This window comes from Ursus arctos, unplaced genomic scaffold, assembly GCF_023065955.2.
Source record: "Ursus arctos isolate Adak ecotype North America unplaced genomic scaffold, UrsArc2.0 scaffold_7, whole genome shotgun sequence".
Classification (NCBI taxonomy): Eukaryota; Metazoa; Chordata; class Mammalia; order Carnivora; family Ursidae; genus Ursus; species Ursus arctos.
Genome location: NW_026623089.1, coordinates 33,678,125 through 33,706,047, shown reverse-complemented (window position 1 = coordinate 33,706,047; position 27,923 = coordinate 33,678,125). Strand labels below are relative to the sequence as shown.

Below are 27,923 nucleotides of genomic sequence, written 5' to 3'. Positions count from 1 at the left end.
CCCTCCCTCTTCGGGAGCATTGTACTCTATCACTCAATAAACTTCACTATTGGTCAAAAAAAATTCAAGTTAGTTAACATACAGTGCAATATTGGTTTCAGGAGTAGAATTCAGTGGTTCATCACTTACATACAACACTTACTGCTCATCATAACAAGTGCCCTCCTTAATACCCATTATCCATCTAGCCCATCCCCCACCCACCTCCCTCCATCAACTCTCAGTTTGTTCTCAATTGTTAAAAAGTCTCTTATGGTTTGGGGCACCTAGGTGGCTTAGTTGGTTAAGCACCCAACTCTTGACCTCAGCTCAGGTCTTGATCTCAGGGTCATGAGTTCAAGCCCCACATTGGGCTCCACACTGGGCATAAAGCCTACTCAAAAAAAAAAGTCTCTTATGGTTTGTTTCCTTCTTTTTTTCTCCTCCCATATGTTCATCTGTTTTGTGTCTTAAATTCCACACGAGTGAAATCATATGGTATTTGTCTTTCTCTGACTGACTTATTTCACTTAGCATAATTATACTCTGGCTCCATCCATGTTGTTGCAAATGGCAAGATTTCATTCTTTTTGATGGCTGAATAATATTCCATTGTAATATTCCAACACACAAACACACACACACACACATCTTCTTTATCTATTCATCAGTCAACGGATATTTGAGCTCTTTCATAGTTTGCCTATTGTTGATAATGCTGCTATAAACATTGGAGTGCATGTACCCCTTCAAATCTGTATATTTGTATCCTTTGGGTAAATACCTAGTAGTGCAATTGCTGGATTATAGGGAAGTTCTACTTTTAACGGTATGGAGGAAGCTCCATACTGTTTTCCACAGTGGCTGCACCAGTTTGCATTCTCACCAACAGTGCGAGAGGGTTTCCCTTCCTCCACATCCTCAACAACAGCTGTTGTTTCTTGTGTTGTTGATTTTAGCTATTCTGACAGGTGTGAGGTGTTATCTCATCGTGATTTTGATTTGTATTTCCTTGATGATGAGTGATGTTGAGCATCTTTTCATGTGTCTGTTATAGCAGCTCTAGCAGCTAAGGTTCTTCCTCCTTTCAGAAACTAAGGTGATGCTATGCCCAGTGTACACACAGATTAAGAGCTATGGGCTATAGTTCTTCACTGTCACTCCCTGGCCACCAGTGAAGAGGTCACCAATGTACACAAGTGTTTATTTTTAAGCAGGGTGCCTGGTAAGTACCAAAAAATTTGACTCCAAGTTGACGGACTGGGAACAGAAGAAGAGAAGCACATCAGTTTTTCTCAGTTTTTGAACCCTTCTCTTCTAATGGAAGGAGAAAGGAAAACAAACAAAAAGCCCACATCTCAAGTTTATTATAATTCTGATTCCAGATGAGACCAGTAATAAAAATAGATTAAGTAACAAAACAAATATAATAGGATAGTTTGGTCAAAGCGCAAACCGTCTTAACCATTTTTAAAGCTTTATGACTTCTGAATTTGAGCAGGGCTTACTCCCTAGCCCCCTTTATGCCCAGCCCATCTCTGATATAAGATAATGCAGGTTTATAAAAACATCAATCTGCCTCCATCAATCTGCCTCTGGGGAGAGAGAAATGGATGTGTATAACTTGTAAAATTTATTGTCATAGTTACCATATAATGATTAATACATGCCAGAACCTGTGCTGAGAACTTTACTTAGATTACTTTATTTAATCTTTACATCTTTAATCTTTACAACTGTGCTATAAGGTATTACACTCTCTATTTTACAGATGAGGAAACTAAATATTAAATTAGTTTTTAATATAGATCAGGTGCCCTTGAAGAAGGCTATCTACACACAAATTATTTGTTATGTAAGCATTCCAGGAAGAAAAGAACACTTATAAACCCTTATCCTAATCTTCAATTTAATTATTACCACACTTAAGATGAACATATTAAAGGTGCACGTGGGTGGCTCAGTTGGTTAAGCATTCAGCACTTGGTTTCAGCTCAGGTCACAATCTCACGGGTCATGGGATCCAGCCCCTATTGGGCTCCATGCTCAGTGGGGAGTCTGCTTTAGGATTCTCTCCCTCTGCCCCTCCCCGACTTGCACACACTCATGCACGTGCGCTCTCTCTCTACAGGATAAATAAATGGATCTTGAGGGAAGAAAAAAGAAGTATATCAACCATTCCAATAAAAAAAAGATGAACATATTAAAGCATCTAAAATGCAAAGCATCTACATTTATTAAAATATTTGGTATGTGGAAGGTTAAAAAAATTTACTTTAAAATAAAGCCTGTATAATTCTAGTAATGCTATCTTAAGGTACTTCAGAGATCATAACGTAAAATGCAATAATTTAGATTAAGGGAAATTCAGTCAGAATTTCCAAAATGTCCACATCACCGAATATTTTTTAGAAGAAGCTTTCTTGGGGTGCCTGGCTGGCTCAGTTGGTAAAGTATGTGACTCTTGATCTTGGGGTTGTGAGTTCAAGCCCCACACTGGGTGGAGATTACTTAAAAAATAAAATCTTAGAAAAAAAAGAACAGCTTTAAAGATTTATTTATTTGGGGGGGGAAGAGAGAGAGAGCACGTGCACACACGGGTGGGGGGAGGAGCAGAGGGAGAGGGAGAAGCAGACCCCTCACTGAGTAGGGAGCCCAAGGCAGGGGTTGATCCCAGAACCCAGAGGTAATGACCTGAGCCGAAGGCAGATGCTTAACCAACTGAGCCATTCAGGTACCCCGAAGAACAGCTTTATTACTTTCAAATGTTAGTGCTAACAAAATTTTGCCGTGGGTGCTGAGGGCTGTTTTACTCTTTCTTCATTTATTCCACTTAGATTTATTGGGAATTTTAATATGCCGGGCATTAAAGATTAAAAAGTTAAGTGAGGCATAGTCTCCATCCACAGAAGCCAGCTGTCGAGTTTACAGATAATTACTATATAATGAGGTAAATGCAATGACAGAGCTATGTGCTTGGAATTATGGGAGCAAGAATGATGGAGAGATCAAAAAGGCTTCCAGAAAAGGAAGGCCAGAGGCACAGTGACTTGCACAGACATCTGGGCCCAACTTCCTCAAGAAATTTGGAAGGACCCAAGAAGTGATTCTCCAAAGGATATATAGGCTAGATGTAGGTGACAAGCAGATAACACTTTTTTGTGAATACATTAACATTAAGGATGTAATTTAGCAAATCCTTTCTACAGGACAGTATCAGGTTAACTTATATGTAAATAAGCACAATTTCAGAATAATATTCTACCACAAAAGAGCCCAACTTTATTTTAAAGACTTTTGTGTGTATGTGAGGCCTTAAATCTTTTTCCTGGTATTCAACTTAGGGGATCTAGAAGGGAATATTACCATTATCTATTGAGCTAGATCTGCAAACATTCACTCTCCAGCATACTAAGCTATAAATAATCTAATTTCTTCCTATTACCTTTTATTTATAGAGTACTTTACACCACATAAAGCATTTTCACACACACCCTTGCTCATATGAATCTCATTAAGGTGTTCTTTTGAGCCTTATTTAGCATGCCCTATCCCACTCTGACATATCTCAGAATCTTCCTCCTATTAAACCAACAACAGGGCTATCAAAAACTCTTGGAATTAAATAATAGCAGAACTGATCAATACTGGCTATGTGCCTGGTGCTGTTTTAAGCACTTTACATGTTTTATCTCATTTCCTCCTCACAAAAGTCTATGGAAGTAAATACTATTATCATCCCATTTTACAAATGAGAAAACTGAGGCACAAAGATATCACACAGAAAGTATGTGAGACAGGAGTCAAACCCAGGCAATTCAGAACCATAAAACCATTGTGCTCTTCTGCCTCTAGGTTGAGAATCATTTTCAGTTAATAATTCTTGTTTCTGTTATTGCCTAACCTTTATTTTTCCATTCATCCTGGTGTGGGGGGGGAGGGGAATAGAGTATGAAAGAGAAATGTACCTCCTTATATATTGCTTATTCATTAAGCTGAATTCCAGACCTATTAAAAACTGAAAAAAAACTTAATGTTTTACTTAAATTTATCTGTCAAACTCTATTTTAGGGAAATAATTCAGTGAAAAACACGAAGTAATAATTTGCTTCTGAAAAGTAATTAAAGGGGCGTCTGGGTGGCTCAGTCAGTTAAGTGTTGGACTTTTGATTTCAGCTCAGGTCATGATCTCATGATCGTGGGATGGAGCCCAGTGGCGGCCTCGTGCTCAGCTCAGATTCTGCTTAAGATTCTTTCCCCTTCTCCTTCTGCCTCTCCTCCACATACTCTCTCTCTCAAATAAATAAATCTTTAAAAAAAAAGGGGGAAAGTAATTGAAGTAGGATCTCCTTTTAAGGTATAGCTATTTGGAGGTTCTTAAACTGATTCAATTTACAAAATTAATTTTAATCCCAAAATGTTGTGGAAACATTTACTGCCTAAAAAGTGAGATACCAATGTAAAAAAAAATTTTTTTTAAGATTTTATTTATTTATTTGACAGAGAGAGAGAGAGCACAAGCAGGGAGAGAGGAAGGCAGAAAGAGATGGAGAAGCCGGCCTCACGGCAAGCAGGGAACCTGACACAGGGTTCGATCCCAGGACCTCAGGGATCATGACCTGAGCTGAAGGCAGACGCTTAACCAAATGAGCCACCCGGACACCCTCCAATGTAAAAAATTTTTATATATAAACATAAATACATGTTTATGTATAAATACACACACATTACTCTTTGCACAGACTCTATCATCGCTGGAATATATTATGCCTTCTGGAGGAAAAAACAAGCAAGCTGATTGGCAGTGTTATGATTACCCTCATTCAATGAAACTATAGGGTATATACAACATTCTAAAGATTTATTTATTTATTTATTTGAGAGAGAGAGCGAGAGAGCACGTGTATATGCACATGGGGGGAAGGGGCAGAGGGAGAGAGAGAATCTCAAGCAGATCCCTGCTGAGCCTGATGCAGGGCTCGGTCTCATGACCCTGAGATCATGACCTGAGTCGAAACCAAGAGTCCAATGCTTAACCGACTGAGCCACCCAGCCACAACCCCCCCCTTTTTAAGATTTATTTATTACTTTGGGGGGAGTATATACAATATTCCAAAAGCAAAGATTAAAAAGGAATTTCAAGGAAAGTAAATTTGAGGAAGGAAAAAGGAGAGAAAAGCTATGAAAATATAAAAAAGAAAAAGCAGACAGAACTCACTATTTGCACAACTGTACACACGAGATAATCAGTCTCTTCACTGGGATGACCAGTGATAGCCAGAATTATAATGCTTTGTTGCTCTGTAGTTAGGTAAAAGTAAAGATAGTAAATCACAGCACAGGCACTCAAATTTCAGTAGACTTGGACAAGTTACTCAATCTCCCTGTGAATCAGTTTCCTCATATGTGAATAACAATAACGATAAAAATGTGGATAACAATAATACCTACCTCATATGGATGTTATGACAACAATATTTGTAAAGCACTTAGTACACTATGTAGTATAAAGCAAACACCAAATAAATGTTAAAATAAGCAAATGAATACTATCTTCTCTATCGTGCAGGAAGGTAAGGTGGTTATATAGCATGGTATGGAAGTCCAGAATGAACCTCAATTCTGTTTTCATGAAATAATGATGAACCAACATAAAAGTCAGGCATGATTTACGGGCTTAAAACTATGGAACTGTGAAAAAAGCAAGTGGCAAATAAATTACATTCAACTACACACACTCAGTGGAACTGATTATACAGAAGGCATAAGAAAAATCTGCAGTGATTATCTTGAAATAATTGAAGATAGGGAAGTTGTGAAGACCAAAGAAAGGAACAAAAATATTATACACACATACACACTTTAAGGAGTGATATCTAAATTATTGAGCAATCTGTAGCCACTTAGAAAAACTGTAGGTATGAACAAAGCTTCAGTGGATATACAGTGCTTTTTAAGACACGTTTCACTTGAAAAATTTTATGATTTTGTCGACAACTCATCTATCCTATATAAAAACAATTTCATTTAAAATGTAAGCATAAAAGCTCAAAGATAGTAAACTAGGGATACCTTCAGTGATAAACAATGAGAACACACTTAAAATGTTTTTCTCAACTGCAAAGAAAGCACTACATAAAATTAATAGAAACAGTGGCGGTACATTATATTTATTTGCCCATTTCTGGGCAATATTTGTTGTTTCAAAAACTCAACAGCTTTAGAAAATATGATGAAACATTCTATCTACTAGAAGCAAAGGCTTAATCTAGTAGTCTATCAAGTATACAAGAAAACTCTTATATTCTCCTTATAAATTACATATTGTATCTAACATGTTTTATTAATAATGGCATGCTAATGGAAGACCACAGATCTATGCATAAAAGTGCAAAATGAAACAGAAACCACAAATTATAAAACTATACTATGATTTCCAATATAGATAAACTGCCAAATCATGACATGGAACATACACTATCTAAGATCAAACTGTTTTAATATCAGCTCATTCAGACCCATTTGTTCTAAAATATCTTCACTGTCCAATATAGTAGCTACTACCTACATGTGGCTATTGAGTAATTGAAATATTGCTAGAACAAATTGAGATGTATTATAAGTATCAAATACACCCTGGATTTCAAAGACTTAGTATGAAAAAAATAAAGTAAAATACCTAATTAATAATTTTTATATTGATCACATGTTGAAATGACGTTCTGGATATAGCAGGTTAAACACAATATATTATTAAAATTAATTTTACCTATTTCTTTTTTCTTTGTCAATGTGCTATTAGAAAATTCAAAATTATCATATGTGCCTTGCTGTCTATTTCTATTGGGCTACAGACAAGCTTAACAGAAACTGAGCTTGAATTTTTATATTCCAAAGTTAAGACCACTGACTATCCCACCAACTAGACCAGTTTACAAATTTAACCAATAATCCCTGCCCAAATATCATTTATTAATTTCTGCCCTAAAAGCACCCAATTACTAACCTTGGCCCCCAAAACTTCATTTAAGTACCTTAATTCTCCCCTCCCCCTCTTCTAAGACACTCTTGAGCCAATGTCAAGGTAGTGCTTGTTCAGCATGTTTAGGAAAACCAGCTTCGTATGATCAACAGGTTTCCCGGTAGTCTTTGCACAGGGCTTTGCCAAAGTTAACGACTATGCCTTGTAAATGCAGTAAGTTGTGTTGAGGATGCATAATGAACAAGAACAGTTAGAAAAAAGTAATTACAGTTGACCCTTAACAGCACAGGTTTGAACTGCGTGGGTCCACTTATATGTGAATTTTTTCCAATAAATACAGTACGGTACTGGAAATGTGTTTTCCTTATGGTTTTTTTAAAATTTATTTATTTATTTATTTATTTGAGAGAGAGAAAATGAGTCAGGGGAGGGGCAGAGGGAGAGAATCTTCAAGCAAACTCCCCACTGAGTGCAGAATCCAATGTGGGGCTTGATCCCACGACCATGAGATGATGACCTGAGCTGAAACCAAAATTGGACATCTAACCAACTGAGCCACCCAGGCGCCCTCCCTTATGATTTTCTTAATAACATTTTCTTTTCTCTAGTTTACTTTATTGTAAGAATATAGTATATAAAACATTTCACATGGAAAACATGTGTTAATCAATTGTTTGTATAATCAGTAAAGCTTCTAGTCAACAGGAGGCTATTAGTTAAGTTTTCAGGGAATCCAAAGTTATATGTGGGTTTTTGGATGTGCAGGGGGTCGGTGACCCTAACCCCTGTATTGTTCAAAGGTCAAATGCATGTATAAGTTGTCCTAAGTGATTTAAATTACTTAATGAAAATCCATACTTGTAGCAATACACCTTATTTTGGAAGAACGAAAGAACAAATCACGTGGGCCCTAAGGTTCCTGTTATGCCAGAGCAGAAGACCGTAACATTTAAGTTAGAAACAGGCATATCAGTTTCACTGAGGTTTCTGAGTCTTATAAATAGGCTAGAATCATGATTTAAATTTTTAGACATTATAGAACTCTTACTATTTTCATGATTTGGTACCCAACTCTTGGTACCAGAACAGAAGTGGGTAGGGTTTTAGGGGAGACACAAAGCAAATGTGGCCATCTCTACTACTTTTCTTTTAGTCTCAGGACTCAGTGGAACACCATCTTAAAGCCCAACAGCCAGGATATACCCCCTAGTCTAGAGCTGATTATAATGTGGCAAGTTAGCTGAAGTCCACCAAGTCTCCCCAGTAGAGTGAATTACACCCTGCCATTTAGATTCCAATCAATGGCCACATTTAAACTCTAGAATTATAACTACTTAAGTAGGCCATATTTATGAAAGTTAAACTTATCCCCAAATCACAAAACAGAAAACCCTATATATGACTCAGTTTTCAACTTTTCATCATTGAACACATATTAATCTCAAGTAACACATATTTTGCTTACCCCAAATAGTCATCCATCCCACCCAAACTTGTTTTAAATATTTACTTTCAACTTTTTCAGTGTTCTCTACATCAGTAAATTCAAAGATTTTTTTTTTTTTTAATAAACAAACATCAGGGGCAGCTGGTGCTCAGTTGAGTATCTGACTCTTGATTTCAGATTAGGTCATGATCGCAGGGTTGTGAGATGGAGCCCCGTGTCGGGTTCCAAGCGCAGCACTGAGTCTGCTTGGGACTCTCCACCTCTCCCTCTGCCCCTTCCCCCACTTGTACTCTCTAAATAAATAAATAAATAAATAAATAAAATCTTTAAAAATTTTAAAAATAAACAAAGATATCAGATACATTCCAAATCCTATGGCAATGTAACTATAGAATATGAGAATAAAAATCTTTCCCAACTCAGAGCCATACGCCAATGACAAAACCCATTGTGGTGCCATCTAAACAGTAACACATTTACTTGATTTATCAATATGATGATCCACAACCAATTTTGCAACTTTAGCTGCTTTACTTTGATTTTAAGCATGCTAAGTCTCTCTACCATCAACGAATGCTCAAATCAAGTTCATATTAACAGAACACGAGTAAGAACGACCAATGACAAACAGTATTCCAAAAATCAGAGAAATTCTGACTTTTAAATCATTAGTATTACTTCACGATTACATGGTCTACTCAAGATGTCCCCTACTCAGTCTCTACAAGGCTGCATGTATATGTGTGTGCATACAAAAACATAAGAGAGAGATATATGGGTATGTTTTCATGTAAAAAATATTACAAGCACAGACACTGTTCTGTTCTCCAGCCTACCTGCTGGGTTCTACTCACAGTGAGTCAACATAAATTGCTGAACAGATAAGATGACCCTTTTATGAAGTCTATGGAGGAAGAGCAGAAGTTCTTATAAGGAACACTATATACAGTTCTATATATATATAACATAAAAAGATGCTCTCATTCACTCCCAGGGCCTGACCTTGTATTGGTTCTACTTTCCCACTTTGAATTGCATGCCTGCTGTTCATTCTCATTTGAATAGCCCCTCAGTGCTGTAACACTCAACCTAATATGGCGACAGATATTCAAGAAGTGGAAATACCCTTATCCATAGTTTAAGAATGAGAATAAGCAACAGCACTTTTGACTTCTTTAACTTCAAATGATAAAATTCAGAAAGCAGCAGTTTGGTGCTCTGGAAGTACCAAAAAAAGAAAGGGGGGCAGGGAGACAAACCATCGTCTTTTCTTCTTCCTAAACCTTTTAATGGATAGGGACCTCTACGAAGAATGCTGTGAGCAACACAGTGTCACCAAGTTTTAGCTGGGGCAAAACCATGTAACGAAATAGAAAGATTAAAAAAAAAAAAAAAAGCCTAAAAGTAGATACGTTTTAAGCATAACAGCTTGTTCTCCTTCATATCCTCTACTCCATCAGCACTTGTGACATATTTTCCTTTGAAAGGTTTCTCACAGTTTTACCTTCCTAGACATGTGCTAAACCCAAGACAACTATCCATGATATGCCTTCTCACCATCTTCCCTGACCCCAAGCTGTACTGTGGCAGGCACACACATTTCTCCAATCCACCTGCCTGGTCTTTCTAAACATATGTTTTTATTGTCCCACTGCTGTGATCTTAGTCCTTCAGGGTTCCCATTGTCTGCAGTAGAATCCACATCCCTAAACCAGATACTGAAGACTGTCACTGTCATGATAAGCATCATCAGTATTAGTCTAATTCTGGACTCCATTTTGTATCCCTACTCCTAATTTACTTTTATCTCATCTCTCTCACCTACTTCTAATCTATGTTCTCTTGCAGTGTAGTATGTACAAACACATCTTAAATGCTTTTTTAAATCAAGTAGAATCTAGTAAATAAAAATGCATTGGTTTTTTTTTAATCCTAAAAAAATTCAATCCATCCTTATCTCCCAGTAAGATCTAAAAGTCCCCCACTCTAGTCAGGAAGCTCTGCTCAATAACCCCACTTATTGCTCATTTTTCTTTCCTTATTTTGGATTCCCATTCTCTGTAGCCAAATCCTATCTATCCTACAAAGCAGAGCTACAAGGACCATCTCTATCACTTTTTTTTTTTTTTTTTTTTTAGCCATCCTAGGCCAAATTCTTGCCCCTCCTTGGCTGTTCATGACAACTAACACATCGCACCATCTGCTACTTGCTTTCACATAATACTCTATTGCATGTATGTTAGTTCCTAAGGACAGGATTCAGATAATTTGTGTCATACACAATACCTACACCAGTCCAAGAACACAGTATGTAACTTGTAAACACTGAAATCAAACTCCAGTTAACAACACTGCCATATATAATGCATGTGAATTTCTCTGGATTTAAAAGAAAGAGAAAATATGCAAAAGAATATATAAGAATTTTGCATAGCATTATGGTTTATATAGCTATCTCTATGGAACATAAATCTATAGAACATTTCTTTTCTACATAGGTTGTCTTTTTACAATAACTGAGTACTGTAAGAAGTCATCAGACTAGACCATTAATAATATACACAATGCAAATTATACTGAACACATGGTCTTTGATGGTTTAGAACAAACACGAAGTGTCTTAGAGGCATCATAAATATTATGATCATGCCACAGGAGATTAAAAGATTGGGTTTTGAACTTGCTTATAATATTCCCTAGAAGAAACTTCTTAATATAAATCCCTGGTGTCAGCGTACTTGCCTATGGCTTGCTTGCATAAAACTAGAATATCAAATGAGTAATTGCTTAACTTCCTGGACAGTATAAAATGGCTGCCTTTTTGAATATTTAATTATTGTAACAAAAGCTGAAGCATCCTTTTACCTAGCTTTGTCCTCTTCATTGAAATCTTCTTCGTGTCTTTCAATGTCCTCTGACGTCTCAGCATTCAATACATTCTCTATTATTTATGTCCCTCTGAAAGAATATGTCACTCCAACTCCCTTGTCTGCTTCAACCCTCCATTTGTCCCTCAGTGTGAAGCAATATATTCACTATCAAAAGATTTTTCTTCCTTTCCTCCTCGCTCAGGCCTTACATTTTTGATATTAAGCTATAATTTTCCTTAAGTCTCTGTGTTTCACATTTAACAGAATCTAGGCCTAAATTAGAATATCAAATATCCCCATTGTATTTTAAAATGAAAATCATGTGTTATACTTGCATGATTCACCAACTTTAATTCTGCTCAATAACTTTAAAATAGCTACAAAGGAATAACATTTCTTGTGCTAGATCACACCAGTTGATAGGTCAATTAGGATCATCTATACTGGCAAATAAGTAGAAAGTATGCAGTAAGCTCTAAAATGTTAACTAAAAAATTCTGCTACCTTCAGATGAGCTCATATCTTTGGAATGTTAAGGAATTCAAGGTCAAAATATGATAAAATCAATCTCCCTACCCAGTCTTAAATCTTCTAAAATGCTAAATTCATAAGGCCTTTGAAAGGGGGAGTTTAAAATTTTCCATTCATCAAAGTTTTACTGTTCAATAGCCTGAAGCATTAACGCAATTCATCTGTTTTTATTCTACTTAAAATCAATACAAAGTTTAATCTGACAAACATTGCAAAATAATGTTTCATCAGCATTATAAAATGGTTCAAAGTATTTAGATTGTGTTTTTGCAGCTTAAAGACCAACTATTTTTAACCAGATTTGACTATTTTGATGCTGTCATTACAAAGATTTAAATAATAAAGTCTTTTTCTTTCTCCAGATAATTTTTGCCCTTTGAAAGAGCACGATGGCAATGAAAAGCCTGGTAAAGCTTTAACTTAAACTACCAATTAAAAAACAGCAACTACCTTCCCCAAAACAAACAAAACAGGGTCTCTTTTAAACTAGGTATATGCAAAACATGATGCTGGAAAATACTGAGAACTGACAAACGTTTGGTCAATTGTTCTTACTAGGACTTGATATCACACATCTTAACCTGTATTCCAAAATGCTCTGCTGTTAAAATGCTCTTTACCAACAGAAATCAGGAAATAGATGATGGATAGGTTTCCACACTAGCTTTTAAGTAGCTAACTGGTTACAAAGCTAAACAAACAAACAGACAAAAACCTGGATCAGCAGCCAACGTTGTCTCCATGTGAAACCCCAAGGTCTAATGCACTTCTCTTCAGTGAGTTGTAGATCTATCACAGAGATCTAGGCCAACGGCCCCTACAGCACAAACCCCCAACTTCTACCCCCCTCCCCAAGTTCTACTCTCTCTTCGTTAAGTTACAGTAATAGGAGTAGGCCTTCTAAGGTCATAGCAACAATAAAGAAGTGAATGGGAGAGTGCAAATGTTCCCCTGAGGAGAGATCATTTGTGTATTAGCAATTTCTGAAAGTCAGTATTTCTAAGCTGTACTTCCTAAACCAAAATGAAACAACATCCCTTTCTTGAGTTAAAACTTGCTGGCCCATTTATTTATTAAAATACATAAGCATCTACTATAGTTGAAACTTTGCTTAATTGACTTTCCAGGTTAACCCATGACTTACATCTTCCATATATAAAATACCGATAGTATACTCAACACCTGTTATGGGGATTAACCCATAAACTTCTGTCCTATCAGATAAGCTGAAAGCTTACCTAGAGGTAGTGGGTTTGCCCCCAAGCCTTTTTAATGCCTGTGTCACTGTAATTATGTGATTTAATTTAATATATGTAAACCAATGAAACAAATGCCAAAAATTACTTGTATGATGAAAAGTATTTTTGAATGCTCTACAGAAAGCTTGATAAAAAAGGAGTTGGGACCTTTTTATTTAGAAAGCTTTCAAATTAGAGTTAGGCAGAATTTCTCTGAAAATATGAAGAGGGAGAAAAATTTTATGAGACATCTAAGTTTTTCAAATATTTTAAAGGTTTATTGGGTGTGATGCAGCAGTGCTTTTAATCCAGGATTCTTAACCATTTTTGAGTTATGGGCCCCTTTGGAAATTTAATGAATGGTACATTCCACCCTTTTCCCTAGAATTACAAATGAATAAACAACATACAATTCTGGTGGTTCCTACACCCTGGCCCCATATCCTTTCCCCTCCACCCTCCAAGCTTCCCCAAAGCACATCCCCTTGTGGCTCAATGGATCCTAAGCTTCTAAAGATTTTACCATGTTTATGCCCACTAAAAAACTAAGCACATCTTAGTGTAGCCAACTAAATTCCATAAGGTCTAATCTCGACTTTGTTAAGACCTCAATGGTATTTCAAATTGGCTAATAATATCCACTACCTCTCAAGTGAGTTTATTCAACTTAAAAATAACAGATTCCAGGTTTCATTTCTCTTCTTGCCTGTGATCCTCCCATATGATTGATTGGTTAGCAATTCCTTGTAGTTCTTTGCAATGCCAGGCTGTAACTCATAAACAAGATGACTAATCAGCTAGCATACACTCTAATTCTCAGGGTACAAAAAAATAAAATAAAATCAGGCTAGAATCAGAAAAAGCTCTTGACTTAGAATGGTAGTTATTTCTTCTCTCAGATTTAGTGTTCTAATAAGTAGTCCACAAAGTAATCTATCTTAATAAGGTTTTCCTTCCCACACATTGAGAGTCACACAAAAGCATGGGAGGATAAGAGATGTCAAATCACTTGTTCAAATATTCCCAACACATAGCCTTCCCTTCTGAAGTTCCTCCACTATAAACCCACCTGGCTTATGAGTCATGAAAATTCTAATCTGCCACTATTGAGCATTTTCACCTCTAGATCATTTTCCCCAGCTGCCTAAACCAAAGCCTAGGAGTCATTCTAAACTCCTCCTTCTCCCCTTTTCCCCACATCCAAGCAATTATCAGTCCTTCTAGTCAGCCTCCTAATTTATTTCTCAAGTCTGTCTTTTCCTCTCAATAGCTTTAGGTCCTTACATATTAACTGGCCTCCCTGCCTATGTTTGTCCCTGACAATCTATATCCCAGAATAATCTTTCTGAAACAAAGATGTGATCACTTCACTCACCAATTTAAAAGCCTTAAAATGGCTATCTTTCTCAGTTTAAAAATCCTTCAATGTCCCCATTGGACAAAGCTGAAGGCAAAGAATGCTGGAATGTCCTTGTGCTCTGGCCCCTTTCTGCTTCTTCAGCCTCATTTCTCAGTTGCCTCACCCTGAATCATCTGCTCTCTCAACACACCTTGTTGTTCTTACCTGTATACCTGCTGTTCTCTCTGCTTAAAGCTAATCTTCTTTTTGCTGCAATTCCTACCCCTGCAACTCCCCCCCTGGTCTGCCTATGGAATCCTGTCCATTCAGCTCTAAATAAAGCTTTAAAATGCCCAAAGATCTTTGTGACAGTATTTAATAGTTGAAAACTGGAGGTACCTGGGTGGCACAGTTCGGTTAAGCATCTGGCTCTTGATTTCAGCTTAGGTGGTGATCTCAGGGTTGTGGGATCGAGCCCCAAGTCCAGCTCAATGCTCAGCCTGCTTGATATTCTCTCTCACTCTACCTCTGCCCCTCCTGCTTGTGTGCGCACGCCCTTGTGTGCTCTCTCAAATAAATTAAATCTTAAAAAAAAAATGGTTAAAAACTGAAAACAGGGGTGCCTGGGTGGCTCAGTTAGTTGGGCGTCTGCCTTCAGTTCAGGTCATGATCCCAGGGGCTGGGATCCAGCCCCACATTGGGCTCCCTGCTTGACAGAGAGTCTGCTTCTCCCTTTCTCTCTCTCTGCCTCTGCTCCTGCTCGTGCTCGATCTTTCTCTCTTTCAGAGAAATAAAATCTTAAAAAAACAAACAAACCTGAAAACAACCTAAATCCTCCAAATATAAAAACAATTTGTTAAATTACAATGGCTTTCCACAATGGAATATTATGCAGTAATAAAAAGTGTTTATAAATTTAATGATATGAAAAGCTAAAAAATATGGCTATAAAATTGTTTACACAGAATCATCTCAACCATATAAAGTACATTATACATTCACATAAAAAAGAGATAACTGACAGAAGTGCACCAAAACAACAGTACTTATCTCTGGTTAATAGGATTATAAGCAAATTTTTCCCTCCAGTTTTAAATGGTAAACATGTATTACTTCCAAAATCAGAAAAACTGAAAATATTTTAAACTGTAAAGGCTTACCTGGACATGTCTCAACCAACAAACACACACACATACACAAAAATGTAATCATTCCCTCCTTTGATTCAAGTACACACTCTCTTTGTTGTGTATATTTCACACTGTTATAAACCTTATTACCCTATGTTTTAATTCATGTTTGTCAGGGAGATGTCTGACAGGATTTGGTTCAGCTTTAATCCTCACTGCCTGATCTCAACTAGAGGCCAGTTAAATGTCTATAAAATGAAATTACTTTTACATTGCTAGCTACATGCAAATGACCAATAAAGGCCTAATCAATCATTTTTAAATGTAAATCATTAACACATTCAACAAATATTTACCATATGCCTAAAATAACCCAGGCTATCACAACGCCTGCAGGCACTGCAGTGAAAAGGTCCTTGCCCTTGTGGAGGCTATACTCTAGTGTGGAGAAACAAAACCAAACAAAGCAGCTCATTTCAGAGAGTGTTACAAAGACAGTGTGGGATGAGGGGAATCAGGGAAGATCTGGCTAAAGACGTGACATCAAAGGCATATTGAAAGATGGTGCATGACAAGAGGCAAGCAGGGATAGCAGAACAGAACTGGACGTGGTGTCAAAAGACCTAAGTTTCCATTCCTGCTCTGTCATCCACTAGTCAGGTAATCTTCTCTGAGTCTCAATATTTCTAAATTAGAAATGACAATCCCTAATTTACAAGAACATGTAAGGATTAAATAAGATAATTTACATGAAAAGGGTGAGGCCAGCACTTGGCATTCAGGGTTCCCTGTGGGGTTTTTTGTTTTTTGGGGTTTTTTTAGCTCTATTTGGACAAGAACATCAAAAATAATACAACACCCAAAAACTGGAGTACATGGATTATGACTGTGAGTGAATATGTCAAAAGAAACTCAACAATGTCAATCTTACCCCTTTGATCAAAGAATTCTGTAATAGATTTGTAGTAATAAAAATACTGCATATGCTATCCTTCTTAACTATTTATCTGAACTCAGGATTCTATTGATTACAATTGCTTTAAACAACAATGTGGCAAAGAGTTGAATAGTCTCCCCACAAAATCAAATGCAAACACATAAAAACAGATTCAAACAGATTCATATCCAAAAATCGTCTCTCAGCCTTTCCCCACAATCTCATAAACATTACTGATCTTCACTATTTTTAATCCCCTGCAAATCTCAGTTATATTTTTCTGATCCAAAAGAGGAAAGGAAATTTTCCACAGCAGATTGCAAAAGAGAGGGGCTGGGCACATTTACTTCTTGTCCTTTTTAATTGCTGTGTATCTGAAACCTAAGAACTAGGTCTCCTGGACTTGGAGTAGGGGGTTAAATTGTCAGATCATGAAAATGTTTCCTCTGAAGTATTTCAGTCCCTTATTAGTTCCCCAAACCCACCATATATTTAAGATAGAAAGTGTTTTGCCCTTTACCTCTCTGCTTTCCAATCGTACCTTCCTCAAATGAATGACTGATTGAATGGGCCTACTACAACCTAAACACTTAGACCAAAGAATTCTCTTCTTAATATTTCTAAGTGCTATTGTCAGAATTATTCAGACCCTCATTCTGATCAGTTCTAGTATTAATAACTTGATTTGAGACATCAGGAACAAAACAGATTACCATGACAGGATAAATTAACTCCACAAGAATGAGTTGATTAACATTGAGTAGGTAAAGGAAAATTTAACTCGTAAGATGCAAGCCAGTGTTCCCATCTACTGGCTGCCAAAATCTGTTATGTCAAAACAAGAACTCTGCTTGCTTTTTGGCATACCAAACCTGCAAACAGAGTCACAGCCCAGAAACTATCGGATGTCCATTAAATCTGGGAACACAGATAATATTTTCTATTTTTACAAATTGAAGATGTCCTTTATGACGTTACATACATTCACGCTTCCACATTCTACAGACATCTTGTACAGAAATGGTACAATGTCAAATCTGTCTCAAAAATGTTAAAAATACTATATTGTAGAAAAAACAAAACTATAGTACCTTGTGTTTAAATGTTTATTCAGTCATTTAATGAGCAGCTACTAAGTGTCAGGCTTGTGAACGTCTAGACACTGGTTCATTTGGTAGCACTGACCATTTAATTAATTGCATTGAGTTACTAAAGAGAGGGAGTTATTTTTTTTCCTCTTGTACTTGATCTTGACTTTGAAATAAGTCTGAATGCTTAAGAAATGAAGATATTTGGCTGTACAACAGTCTTACCCACACAAAATTAGTACACAATGTTTCCTTCCCTTCATGTGTATTAATTCTATGATCATCTCAAATGATATAAAGGCTGTTTGGTGCCCACTTCTGTTTCTCTCCTCTGACGTATGCCAACAAGGGTTCATATCATATATTTATTATTTTTGAGGATTATATAATAAAGCTTCTGGGGAAAGAAAAGTAGGCTTGATTCCAAGATACTAATTTAGGGTATTATTTTCATTTAGTAGTACCTTTCTATTTCAAGTTAAGTCAAAATGCAAATATTAGAATGGTTTCACATTAAGAAATTTACATGCCCAGCAACTGTAAAGAACACTAAAAGATAGGAAAACTAAATGTAACAGAACCAAAACATAACAGATCCCCCATACAAGCCATTTACAAGGAATAAGGACCAGCTGTGGAAAATTCCTTGTTAGGCTGCATACTACTGCAAACACCGCAATCTCTCCAAGAAAGCCCCTCTGAAGTGGTGGCCATATTTCCCGATTTTCAAGATCCAAACTTGTGACTCTATACTGAATTCTACCTCTGACAACCACACTGGCCTTACAGAGAGCCAGGCATCATCTTCCAGAAAGTGGTGATAAGGAGCTTCAAATTACAGCCTTTTTAGCTCCAGAACTACCAAAATCAGCATTGGTAGCAGTCTGGAAATTAAAAGTTTAAGCATTTCTCCCATAACAAATCAAATGCTCACAGAACAAGGAAAATGCTTACACTTGCATTGGTGAGTCAACCATAAGCAGAAGCAGGTAGTTACAAAAAGCAGGTAGTTAACTGCCTTTCTAGGTCAGGTAGTCACCATAATATACAAAGAGCCTTTCATTGTTCTTCCATTCCTGCTGGACACATCTTTCCAGCCCCTCTCCATCTCCAGATGCCATCAACTAGTGTTTAACTCTGAACTACTGATTATCAACAATATTTCCTCTATTAAACTCTGACTATAATTAGAGGTAGTTAGGTAGGCACCTAAGGGCCATAAGAGTACCTAATTTTCTGAACACTTTGTACGCATTCTCTCAAAAGCAAACGAAGACATGTGCTCTCTCTCCATTTTTGCAGACTGGGAAAAAGAATCATTTGATAAATGACATGACTCAATCACCAGTGACAGAGCTGTGGCTTTGACCAGTGTCTTTCTCATTCCAAGCTTCATGGGCTGTCCACTACTCTATGCTCCTTTCCATCTCTCTCCTCTGTAAAATCCACACAACTTAATCAAACTTTTCATATTGTAGAAAACAAAACCATAATCTTCTGACACTTGTGAATCAAAACACTATAAAACTCACCTGAGCAATGACAAGTTCCAAATGGACAAGCATTATACCTTATGTAGCCCTTGAAAAACAGCAAAGTAGACCAACCAATGGAGAAAGCTATTTAAGTAGAAAACTGTGTTGTCCAGAATATCTAAAAACACTACATTTCTGAGGGTGTACTTTTGTATCAACTCACTGCAAGGTCATGAAAAGTTTGAAGCTAACTACTTTTCAAAATGCAATTTTGAGGCATACAGTTTATATTATTAGATTAACGTTTCCAGTAGCATAGAAAACCTTCTAATATTTCCTAACCAGCCCATCTCTTAAATAGAATATAGATAATGTGGCTTTGTTGGCATTCACAGTTACCATGCCATAATAGGCTCTGAAAGTTTGTGGGGTTGGGTGGACCTTAAGTGGTTTTGCATTAGAGCAGTAGTTAAGAAACCAACTACAGAAGAGTCTCCAGTTTTAAATCTAGGTCATACTATCCTTGGTCAAAAGTAAGCATAAACTAGACAATTTATACTACTTCCTAAAAAGATGGTTTACAAAAAAAAAAAAAAGGAGCATAGACTCGTTGAAAATATTACTGTTTCCTCAAAATTTATTATGAATAGGTGTATTTATTTTTTAAAATAATCTATATTCCTGGGGCGCCTGGGTAGCTTAGTGGGTTAAGCGTCTGACTCTTGATTTTGGTTCAGGTCATGAGTTCAGCATCCTGACATCCAGTCCCACGTTGGGCTCTAAGATGAACATAAACCCTGCTTAAAGATTCTCTGTCTCCCTCTCCATCTCCCCTTCCCCTCCCTCTCCCACGCTCTCTCTAAAAATATATAATAATAATAATAATCTATATTTCCATTAATTCACGTAAGGAATTTGTTCCTCTGTTATAGATAACCCACTAGCAAAATTAACACTAAATTACAATTAACCAGACTTATGCCAGAAAATATGAAATCTGTATAATCACTTTAAATTTGAGGTGAAGGAAGAGGAGAGGGATAAAGGCAGAGATGCAGAAAGAAAGCAAAACATAATTTGAATTTTTTTTCCAAAAATCGATATTCAAAAATACATAAATTAGGTAAATAAATAAATAAATAAATAAATAAAATAGGGGAATATATTGACTACTGTTGCAAATAAGTGGTAGTAAACGTATGAGCACCGTATTTTTCTTCCTCCATTTCCAACAATACAGATTTTTTAAAAAGCACTATTTTCAGGGTATATCATAAGGTCAAGTACAGATTCAGCCTTGTCTCCTGCTTCTACACTACAATGTTAACTGATGTCCTAGAGTTATTATACTCAGGGTATTACAGTGGAGACTTAGCTCCAGAGGCAGACTGCCTGGGTTCATATCCCAAACCTGCCAGTTATCGGCTGTGTGATCTTAAGCAAATAAAGTAAATGTATTAACACTCAATTTCTCTATCAGTATAATGAGTGTTATAATAGTCCTAAGCCTCAAAGGAGTTCCAATGAGGAATTATAACTGAAGTGTTTAGCACAGGGCCTGGCCCATAAGTAAATTGCAGGTCACCAAATTGTTACAGTAACCAGAGGATACCTTCAGACAGAAAAAAAAGACCAAATGACACTATAAATAAACTTACAGATATTCAGAGTGCGCTGTATGAAAAATCAGTAATCCATACTACAAAATCATGCAGAACCTCTGGTCACCATTACAATAACAATAATTGTAGCCCAACGTTTATGTGGTACTTTACCATGGACCAAGCACTGTGCTAATATGCAGTTTCTCACTTGAATTCATATGAAGCAAGGAATTATTATTATTCCCATTTTACAGATGAGGGTCAACATGTATACATAATTTGCTCAAGATTACAAAGCAAGTAACTGGCATAGTTGAGATCTGAACTTAGACAATCTGCCTCCATAGCCTGCTTCTGACAGAAACTACCCACCTAAACTTGGGCAAGGAATTTCACATATTGGGATTTCAATTTCCTCCTCTAGAAAATGAATAGAGTGGTGGAACAGATATTCTTAAAAGTCCCTTCTAAACTCCTCTGGACAAAAATGCTATTTAAACCCAAATTCACTACATATAGAAAACATCTCTGCTTTGGTCCTTTTACATACCTAGGCTTCTCGGTCTTATACAAATATAGAATGATGCATATTTATAATTCCCCCAGTGGATTGTCTCACTGTTCCTGAGCCCATTAGTGGGAGATACATCACCAAGAGGCATCAGCCAGACAGAGAACCTTACTTGATAGTTCCATAACTAAGTCCCTTTGAATGGAGCCCAAAGAGAACCTGACTTAAAATGAATTCTACCTGACACCACGAGTGCTACAAGGAAGTTATGCTCACACATCAACAAAATTAGCCAAACCCCTAGGACTGGAGCTATGTCACTCTACCTCTGAGGACCTCAGTTCCCTTGTTTACAGATATGAAGTGGTAAACCTGAAGGAAGCAGCCACCCCAACTCAGCGAAACCAATCGACTTTGTTAGAATTGAGAGAAGGGGGTAAGGAAATGTATGGTTTGGAAAAGCACATCCAAATACAGTTATTGCTTTTACAATATAAACCACAGAAATAAAGCTCCAAAAAAATCTATTGTGTTGGATGGCAAAAGAAAGTGAAACAACACTGAGGGGATATGGATTTTACAAATACATATTAAGACACAGTAGAGCAGGTCACTGTTGCAAGATCCTTTTAGCTCAGAGTCTGTAAAATAGTCTCCAGGACTACTTAAAATATTTCCTCCTTTTCATAGAAAAATGATTTAAATAAATACACGAACATGTACAATTCTAAGCACAAGACTCAAGGTGTTTTGTTTTTGTTTTTTAAACATATGTGATACACTTAACACAAAGTCTTATAATATTCTAACCCCAAACTAAAACACAACCAGGTTACTTCTAATCTGGTTCTAATATTGCTTCAAAACCCTGAAGCTCCATTTTAAGTAAGGCAAAGAAGTGAGACATAAAGTCCATGTAATTTTTCCTGAGGCCAAATATATAAAGCTCAATTTTTAATAAAATCTCTCCTCCTACAAGTCTCTTGGCCATCTTTGCCTACTCAATAGCACCACCAGGGACGAAAAGACAAGAAACCAAACTCAAACCAGTCTGTCTGGCTCTCATTAGCATCGCTGGTAAATTGCTCAGAAACAATTGGCAATCCATGCACTACTTGTCAATATCAGTTTGGGGGAAATTTTATGGATTTAATCTCTCCCCAGCCCTCACTTCCAGAGACAATTAATCAAAAGCTAGCTGTATTCAGATTCAGTGCCTAGAAAAAGGTAACTGATGTCTACACCATCAGCTCTCACCCCTAAAACTCCCGCTCAGATTTTAGGTTATCTTCTAAGCCTGGGCTTGGATAGGGAGCATCAGAATAAAAAGAGGAACTGCTGGAAAAAAGAAGCGCTCTCCATCCAAATGCAGCCTCCCTGTTCTACGTTCTCATCACAAAAATAAGCACATAGAGAAATTCCAGAAATCAGATTCCTCCTTTTCTCTACCAAACTAATCCCATCTTGCAGTGTCTCTTCATTTTATCAAGACAAACTAGAATGGAAAGAAATACACTTTAATATTAAAATCATCCATTCCTAAAGGACCCCTGTGAAAATTTGTTAAGATCCTCTCTCATGAAAAACTCTCATATACACAATTTACAAGTTTCATGGACCCCCTTGAACTGTCAAGGTTAAAAATCCTTGCTGTAGCCTAGAGAATCATGTGCTTCTCAATAACCCTCTCTCCTTCTTCATGGATGGGAGCCACCCCAAACATCACATCTGAAATGTAAAGAACAACAAAATGAAGGTTCCAATTGCACCTGATGCTTTCAAAAACCTCTGTCAAATTTCGGTTCTGCCATTTTTTAGCAATGCTCAAAAGATTTGTTTCATTTCCTTGACCACCCTGACTGGGTCTATCCAAAGCCCTCCACTCTCCTTCCTTTCTTCTCTTCTTTTTTAACTGAGCCTAGAAGCTTGTACCCAATCAATCTGTAAGTGAAGGATAAATGTTTGCCTGAGAACAAAAGTCCCCAGTGAACACTCACCCTCACCACCCCTTTCCAACTCAAGATGTTCAGGACACTGCCAACCGATGTGGCTGTGGGCTGGATCAGAAAACAAGAACAGAATAAGGACACTCCATTCAACCTTTTTGTCTGGGGCACTTCCTGGGTTTTTCACTGGTATTTAACACCAAGACACAAGGCTCATTTTTCATTAAAGTTGCAAGACTTTCACTTTGCCCAGTTTCAAATGGTGTAATTGATCTGTACTGTCTTCTTAAATAACCCATCTGAAGGACACTGCAGCTTTAAATATTTCAGTGCTAGCTAGCAAATAGACTCCATTGCAATATGGCTCTGAAGGTCGTGTCCTATTGTCTCTTTGCTCTAGAAAAAAACAATGTCTAAGTCCTTCTTCTAGGTAACATAGGAAGGGTTACCCCTAGAATTTCCACTTTTCCAACCAGTTCCCTAAGGAGTTTGGGAGTTTATTGGAATCTCACACTCATAATTTTCCCAGCAGGGGCAATATGCTGATTGCTATTAATGATGCCAGCACCTTAGTGAGACATAAACACATGTGTTCACATTAGTTTAATTGAGCATATGCAACTGTCTGAAATAGCACCACTCAAAGGCTGTTAACCTCTTTAAGAATAGGCCCAGCGTAGTTTGGGAGTGGATGGCTTTCAGGAGGCACTCTGAACCCAGGATTGCATAACCTGAAATGTGTAGCTACTTAAAATGACAGGAATCTCACCCTACTCATCCTGGGACCAAACCAGCACTTTGCCATACGCTTGCACCTTTACTTCTCAAAGAGGGTCAAAATAACAGGCACATACACGCTAAAGGAAAAACATACCGAAAGAAAAAGGCCCTTTTCTGTCTTATCAGGGTGCTTAAATACGATTCCTCAGTCACAATGTTCCCCCAATCTTGTCCCCGGTACCGGAACAGCCCCGGTGAAATGGAGGCTTTGGAAGCGGACAAGGGAGTTGGACATCGCTGCCCTTTCTAAAGAACAAAAATCCGTGGACGATTAAATGGCAGGGAAGAAGGGGCACAGGGAGTGGGGTAGAAGGAAGGTGTGTGCAGGTGCACTGGAGCATTACCTGAAATGGCAACAGATTGTTACCATTATCCGTCCGGAAAGCGTTATCCTCCATCCAGGACTTGGAGGTGAGCGGGGCCGCACGAGGGAACTTGGGCGGCGCGATCACATTGCTGGAGAAGGGCTTTTTGAGCGGCGAAATGGGGTTGAGCGGAGAGGGCACCCCGACGCCCACGCCTACGCCCACGCCGACTGCCCGGCGAGGGTCCCGGCCCGCCGGCAGGCCGCCCCACGGGTTGGACGGCGCGCTCCAGGCGGCGTTCACACTCTGGTGCGTGTTCCAGCTGGACGAGGCGGACGAAGCGGCAGCTGCGGCCGCGGCGGCTACTGCAGCCGAGGACGAGGACGGCTTGCTGGTCATGATGGGCTGGTGGCCGTACGCCGCGGCGGCACTCCTTTGCGCGTAGGGCGCCTGGCTGGGGCTGGCGGGCGAGCGGCGCTGCTGCGGGGGCTGCGCCTGCGGGGGCTGCGCGGGCTGCGCGGGCTGCGGCGCCGGCGGTGGCGGCTGCTGGTGGTGCTGGGTCTGCGCCAGGCCGATCTGCGGAGAGAAGGTGCCTCCGAAGACTGGGTTGACATGGTGCGGGAAGTTCTGGAAGAGCATGGTCCCGTTGACTGGAGTGATCCCCTGGAAGAAGCTGTCCTCCACCGCGTTCGTGGTGCCCGTGGACCAGGTGCTGCCGAAGGACGGCGACAGCGACGCGCCCGGCGCCGCGGGCTCCTGCGGCGGCGGCGGCTGCTGAGGGGGCTGGTGGAAACTCAAGCCCGGCAGGAGCGGCGATTCCATCTGCATCTTGTCGGGGCCGTTGGGGGCCGGCGGGGCCGCGGCGGGGCTGAGGGCCGGCACTGCGCTGCTGTCCTCCGGCTTGGGGGTCTCTGAGGAGAGGGGCGTGGACGGGGCTTCGGCTGCGCTGGGTTCGGGCTGGGGCTGCTGCTGCTGCTGCCGCTGCTGCTGGGGCTGGGGCTGGGTTTTGCTTTTGTCCATCAGTAAATCATCCTGCATGGTTTGCGCAGCTGAAACGGGAAAAAAGAGAGACGCGTTATTGTCAATGTGATCGTTAATGCCCCTAGCTAAAGCGGGCGGGTGTTTTACTTGCGAAAATCCAGTGCCACTGCTACTAGCCAATTGCAATGCAAATCCATAATCTCCCATTTAGAAGAACAGGTCGGGCTGGGGATGGGGGGGGGGGCGGTTCGTGCAAGATCTCTAAAAATACTGTGAGAGCGTCTTCACCCTTTCTGATGTCTTGGTTCCTTTTCTGTATTAGTGAGAGATGTGCTTATAAGACAGAAAGACAGCAATTTCGCCACGTCTCTTTTCCCTTCACCGGAACTCAGAACGTTCACCCTGCAATGAGAAACTGATTCTGGTTCCTGTTTTTTCCCAAGCACCACCCTCCCCCAGTTATTTGCATACGTCAATAAATACTGCTGCGTCCTTCAGCAAGGTTAAAAAGACACCGCACACGACCCTTTCTTCCCCCTTCCCTGCTCGGCACTTTAAAGAAACAGCAGTCTTATCCCTCTTGATTAGCAAACTGCCTTCTTGCGTTGATAATTGTTTCATTTAGCAGCAGCGAACCACGAGGGAGGAAATCCTTGGCATTTGTTAGGAGGACTCAGCTGCACAATCATTCTCTGGCCTCCCAGTAGCTGCAGCTACTCCATTTTGTTAGGAGACATTTAAAAAAAAAACACCGTTTTTAAAGAGGTAAGAATCTACTGAAACGTTTGTAAACGCTTGCTTCTTGTTACACTCTAAGGATTAGGGTTTTTCTGCTTATTCTCCAATCTTCTTGTCTCCAATTCTGCCATACAAGAAATTTCTTGGCTTCTCAGCGGTTCAGGTCTCAACAGGAGCCTGAGAATTTCTCTGCAGCGTGCAGAAATGTTCTGGTTGGATTTGAGGTCAGAGAGAACGAAAGACAGAGACAGACTGACTGTGAGATGGGGTGGGGGCGGAGCTTTAAAAAAATCCCCCTGAGATTTAAGTACAAAGTCAAGATACTTCTGGGGTTGCCAGATTTTCATTTTTGAATCCTCCTGATGCTGCCTTGGTCACAAGACTTCGGCAAATTTAGAATCCATTCTCTTATCACTGGTATTAGCAATGAGAGATTATGGTTTGAAGACCCTGAATTACCATATGCTAGCAAAAGTGTTAAAAATAGCATAGTACAAAGTCCCAAATTCTCATACATTGTAATTATAGAGCATTGCCATCACTGCTTCATTTAGCCATATAAGGAGCGTATGGTATTTTCCATCTCTCATAGAAGGGCTATATTCACCTCTGCCATACAGCCTGTTTTCTCATTCAAGGATGAAAATAGTAATCACTCAAAATCAGGAGATTTCCATACACATAGTTATCACTGAGTTAGCTTGTCCTTTAGAACATGTTAATTGTTTTAAATATATGAATATTACAGTGCTGAGACCCTAAAAACAAATATTTTGAGATATTAAAGGAGCATATAACCAAACAATTATTTTTAGATGATGATTCAGTAGAATTGCAACAAAGTTATTAATATATTTAATGCAGTTACTTAATTAACTCAGATACTTGGAGAAGCATCCTTCCCAGAACACTTGTGAAAGGACATTCAGAATCACACAGAAGCTATGCCTTTGGACATCCTCATGACAACTGTTATAAAATAAATGTATTGGAAAATGGAGATGCCACCACTCTTAACTACTATGCAAAATATGTCAGATCAAGAAATGGGATTAAAGTAGTACTATTTTATTAAAGACTATCTTTAAAATGGTTAATCTTTAATTTTAAAGTTTCATACACAAAATAGTAGGCTCAAGGAAATGCTTCATAGCCACCTCACTCTCTTCTCTTCCCTCCCCTTTTACCCCGCACTCAAAACCCAGCCCAACATACCTCACAAATTGCCAGCTACTACCAATAAAACCTACGTAAGATTGATTTGATGTTCCTCAGTTCCCTTGGTCTAAAACAATGGCTTTGATCAGTATTGTAAAATATGACACAAAGAGGCAAGCAAAGCTTAGATTCCAACAGCACAAAGTTCTATTGCTGCCAAAGGAAATGGTCATAGGAAGAGACATTTTCATACTTGGTTTAAGCAGTGCTGCAGTAAACCATTATAATAATCTGGGATCTGAGTTGCTTCCAGTGGGCTAGAATTATCTTTACAATAGCCATATCATCATGGCTGAAATATGCATTTGATTATAATTTTAATATCACTCAGCTTTCCCGATGTTTATATCGATGCTTTTTGTTAATGCCTTCAGTTTAAACCACATGCTCTTGATGGAAAAATTAATGCTATACTATAGCAAAAAAAGCTAAAAAGTAAGCTGGACTCAATCTTTTGTGAAGGCTATAATTAATATATTTATTGAATTTAAAAAATTTTTTATCATACCAGGAACACCCATTTCTCTTCTCAACACTCCTTAAAGATATAAATTTCACTTTCTGCATAAATTCACTCTGTCAAGGTCAAGACCCATCTTTAATAAATAAGATCCTTTTAAACAAAAGGAAAGCAATAGATTAAGATAACATTTACAAAGTTAATATGCAATGTCTCTCGGTAACTGCTTGTATAGTTTCTTTGTATGTGTTTCTTTTTTTCTTTTTTCTTTTTTCTTATTTACAGCAAAGTCCGAGAAATAGATACCTCCTTCCCCTCCCCCAACCACACACACAATAGATCTTCCTTTACATGCAATCACCCA

At 38.5% G+C, this 27,923-nt stretch overlaps 1 protein-coding gene across 5 annotated transcripts in view; it reads right to left on the bottom strand.

The window, feature by feature from the left end:
- CPEB3 (cytoplasmic polyadenylation element binding protein 3) overlaps positions 1-27,923 on the bottom strand; it is a 178,538-nt gene that overhangs the window by 120,569 nt on the left and 30,046 nt on the right. For 4 of the 5 annotated variants that reach the window (XM_026481651.4, XM_044378035.3, XM_026481649.4 and 1 more), the window contains exon 2: positions 24,202-25,211. In XM_026481651.4, coding sequence (XP_026337436.1) covers positions 24,202-25,200 — 999 coding nt within the window. In that variant the 5' untranslated portion in view covers positions 25,201-25,211. Of the gene's footprint in view, positions 1-24,201; positions 25,212-25,431; positions 25,546-27,923 lie in introns of all 5 variants that reach the window. The other variant, XM_044378033.3, reaches the window with a different exon arrangement.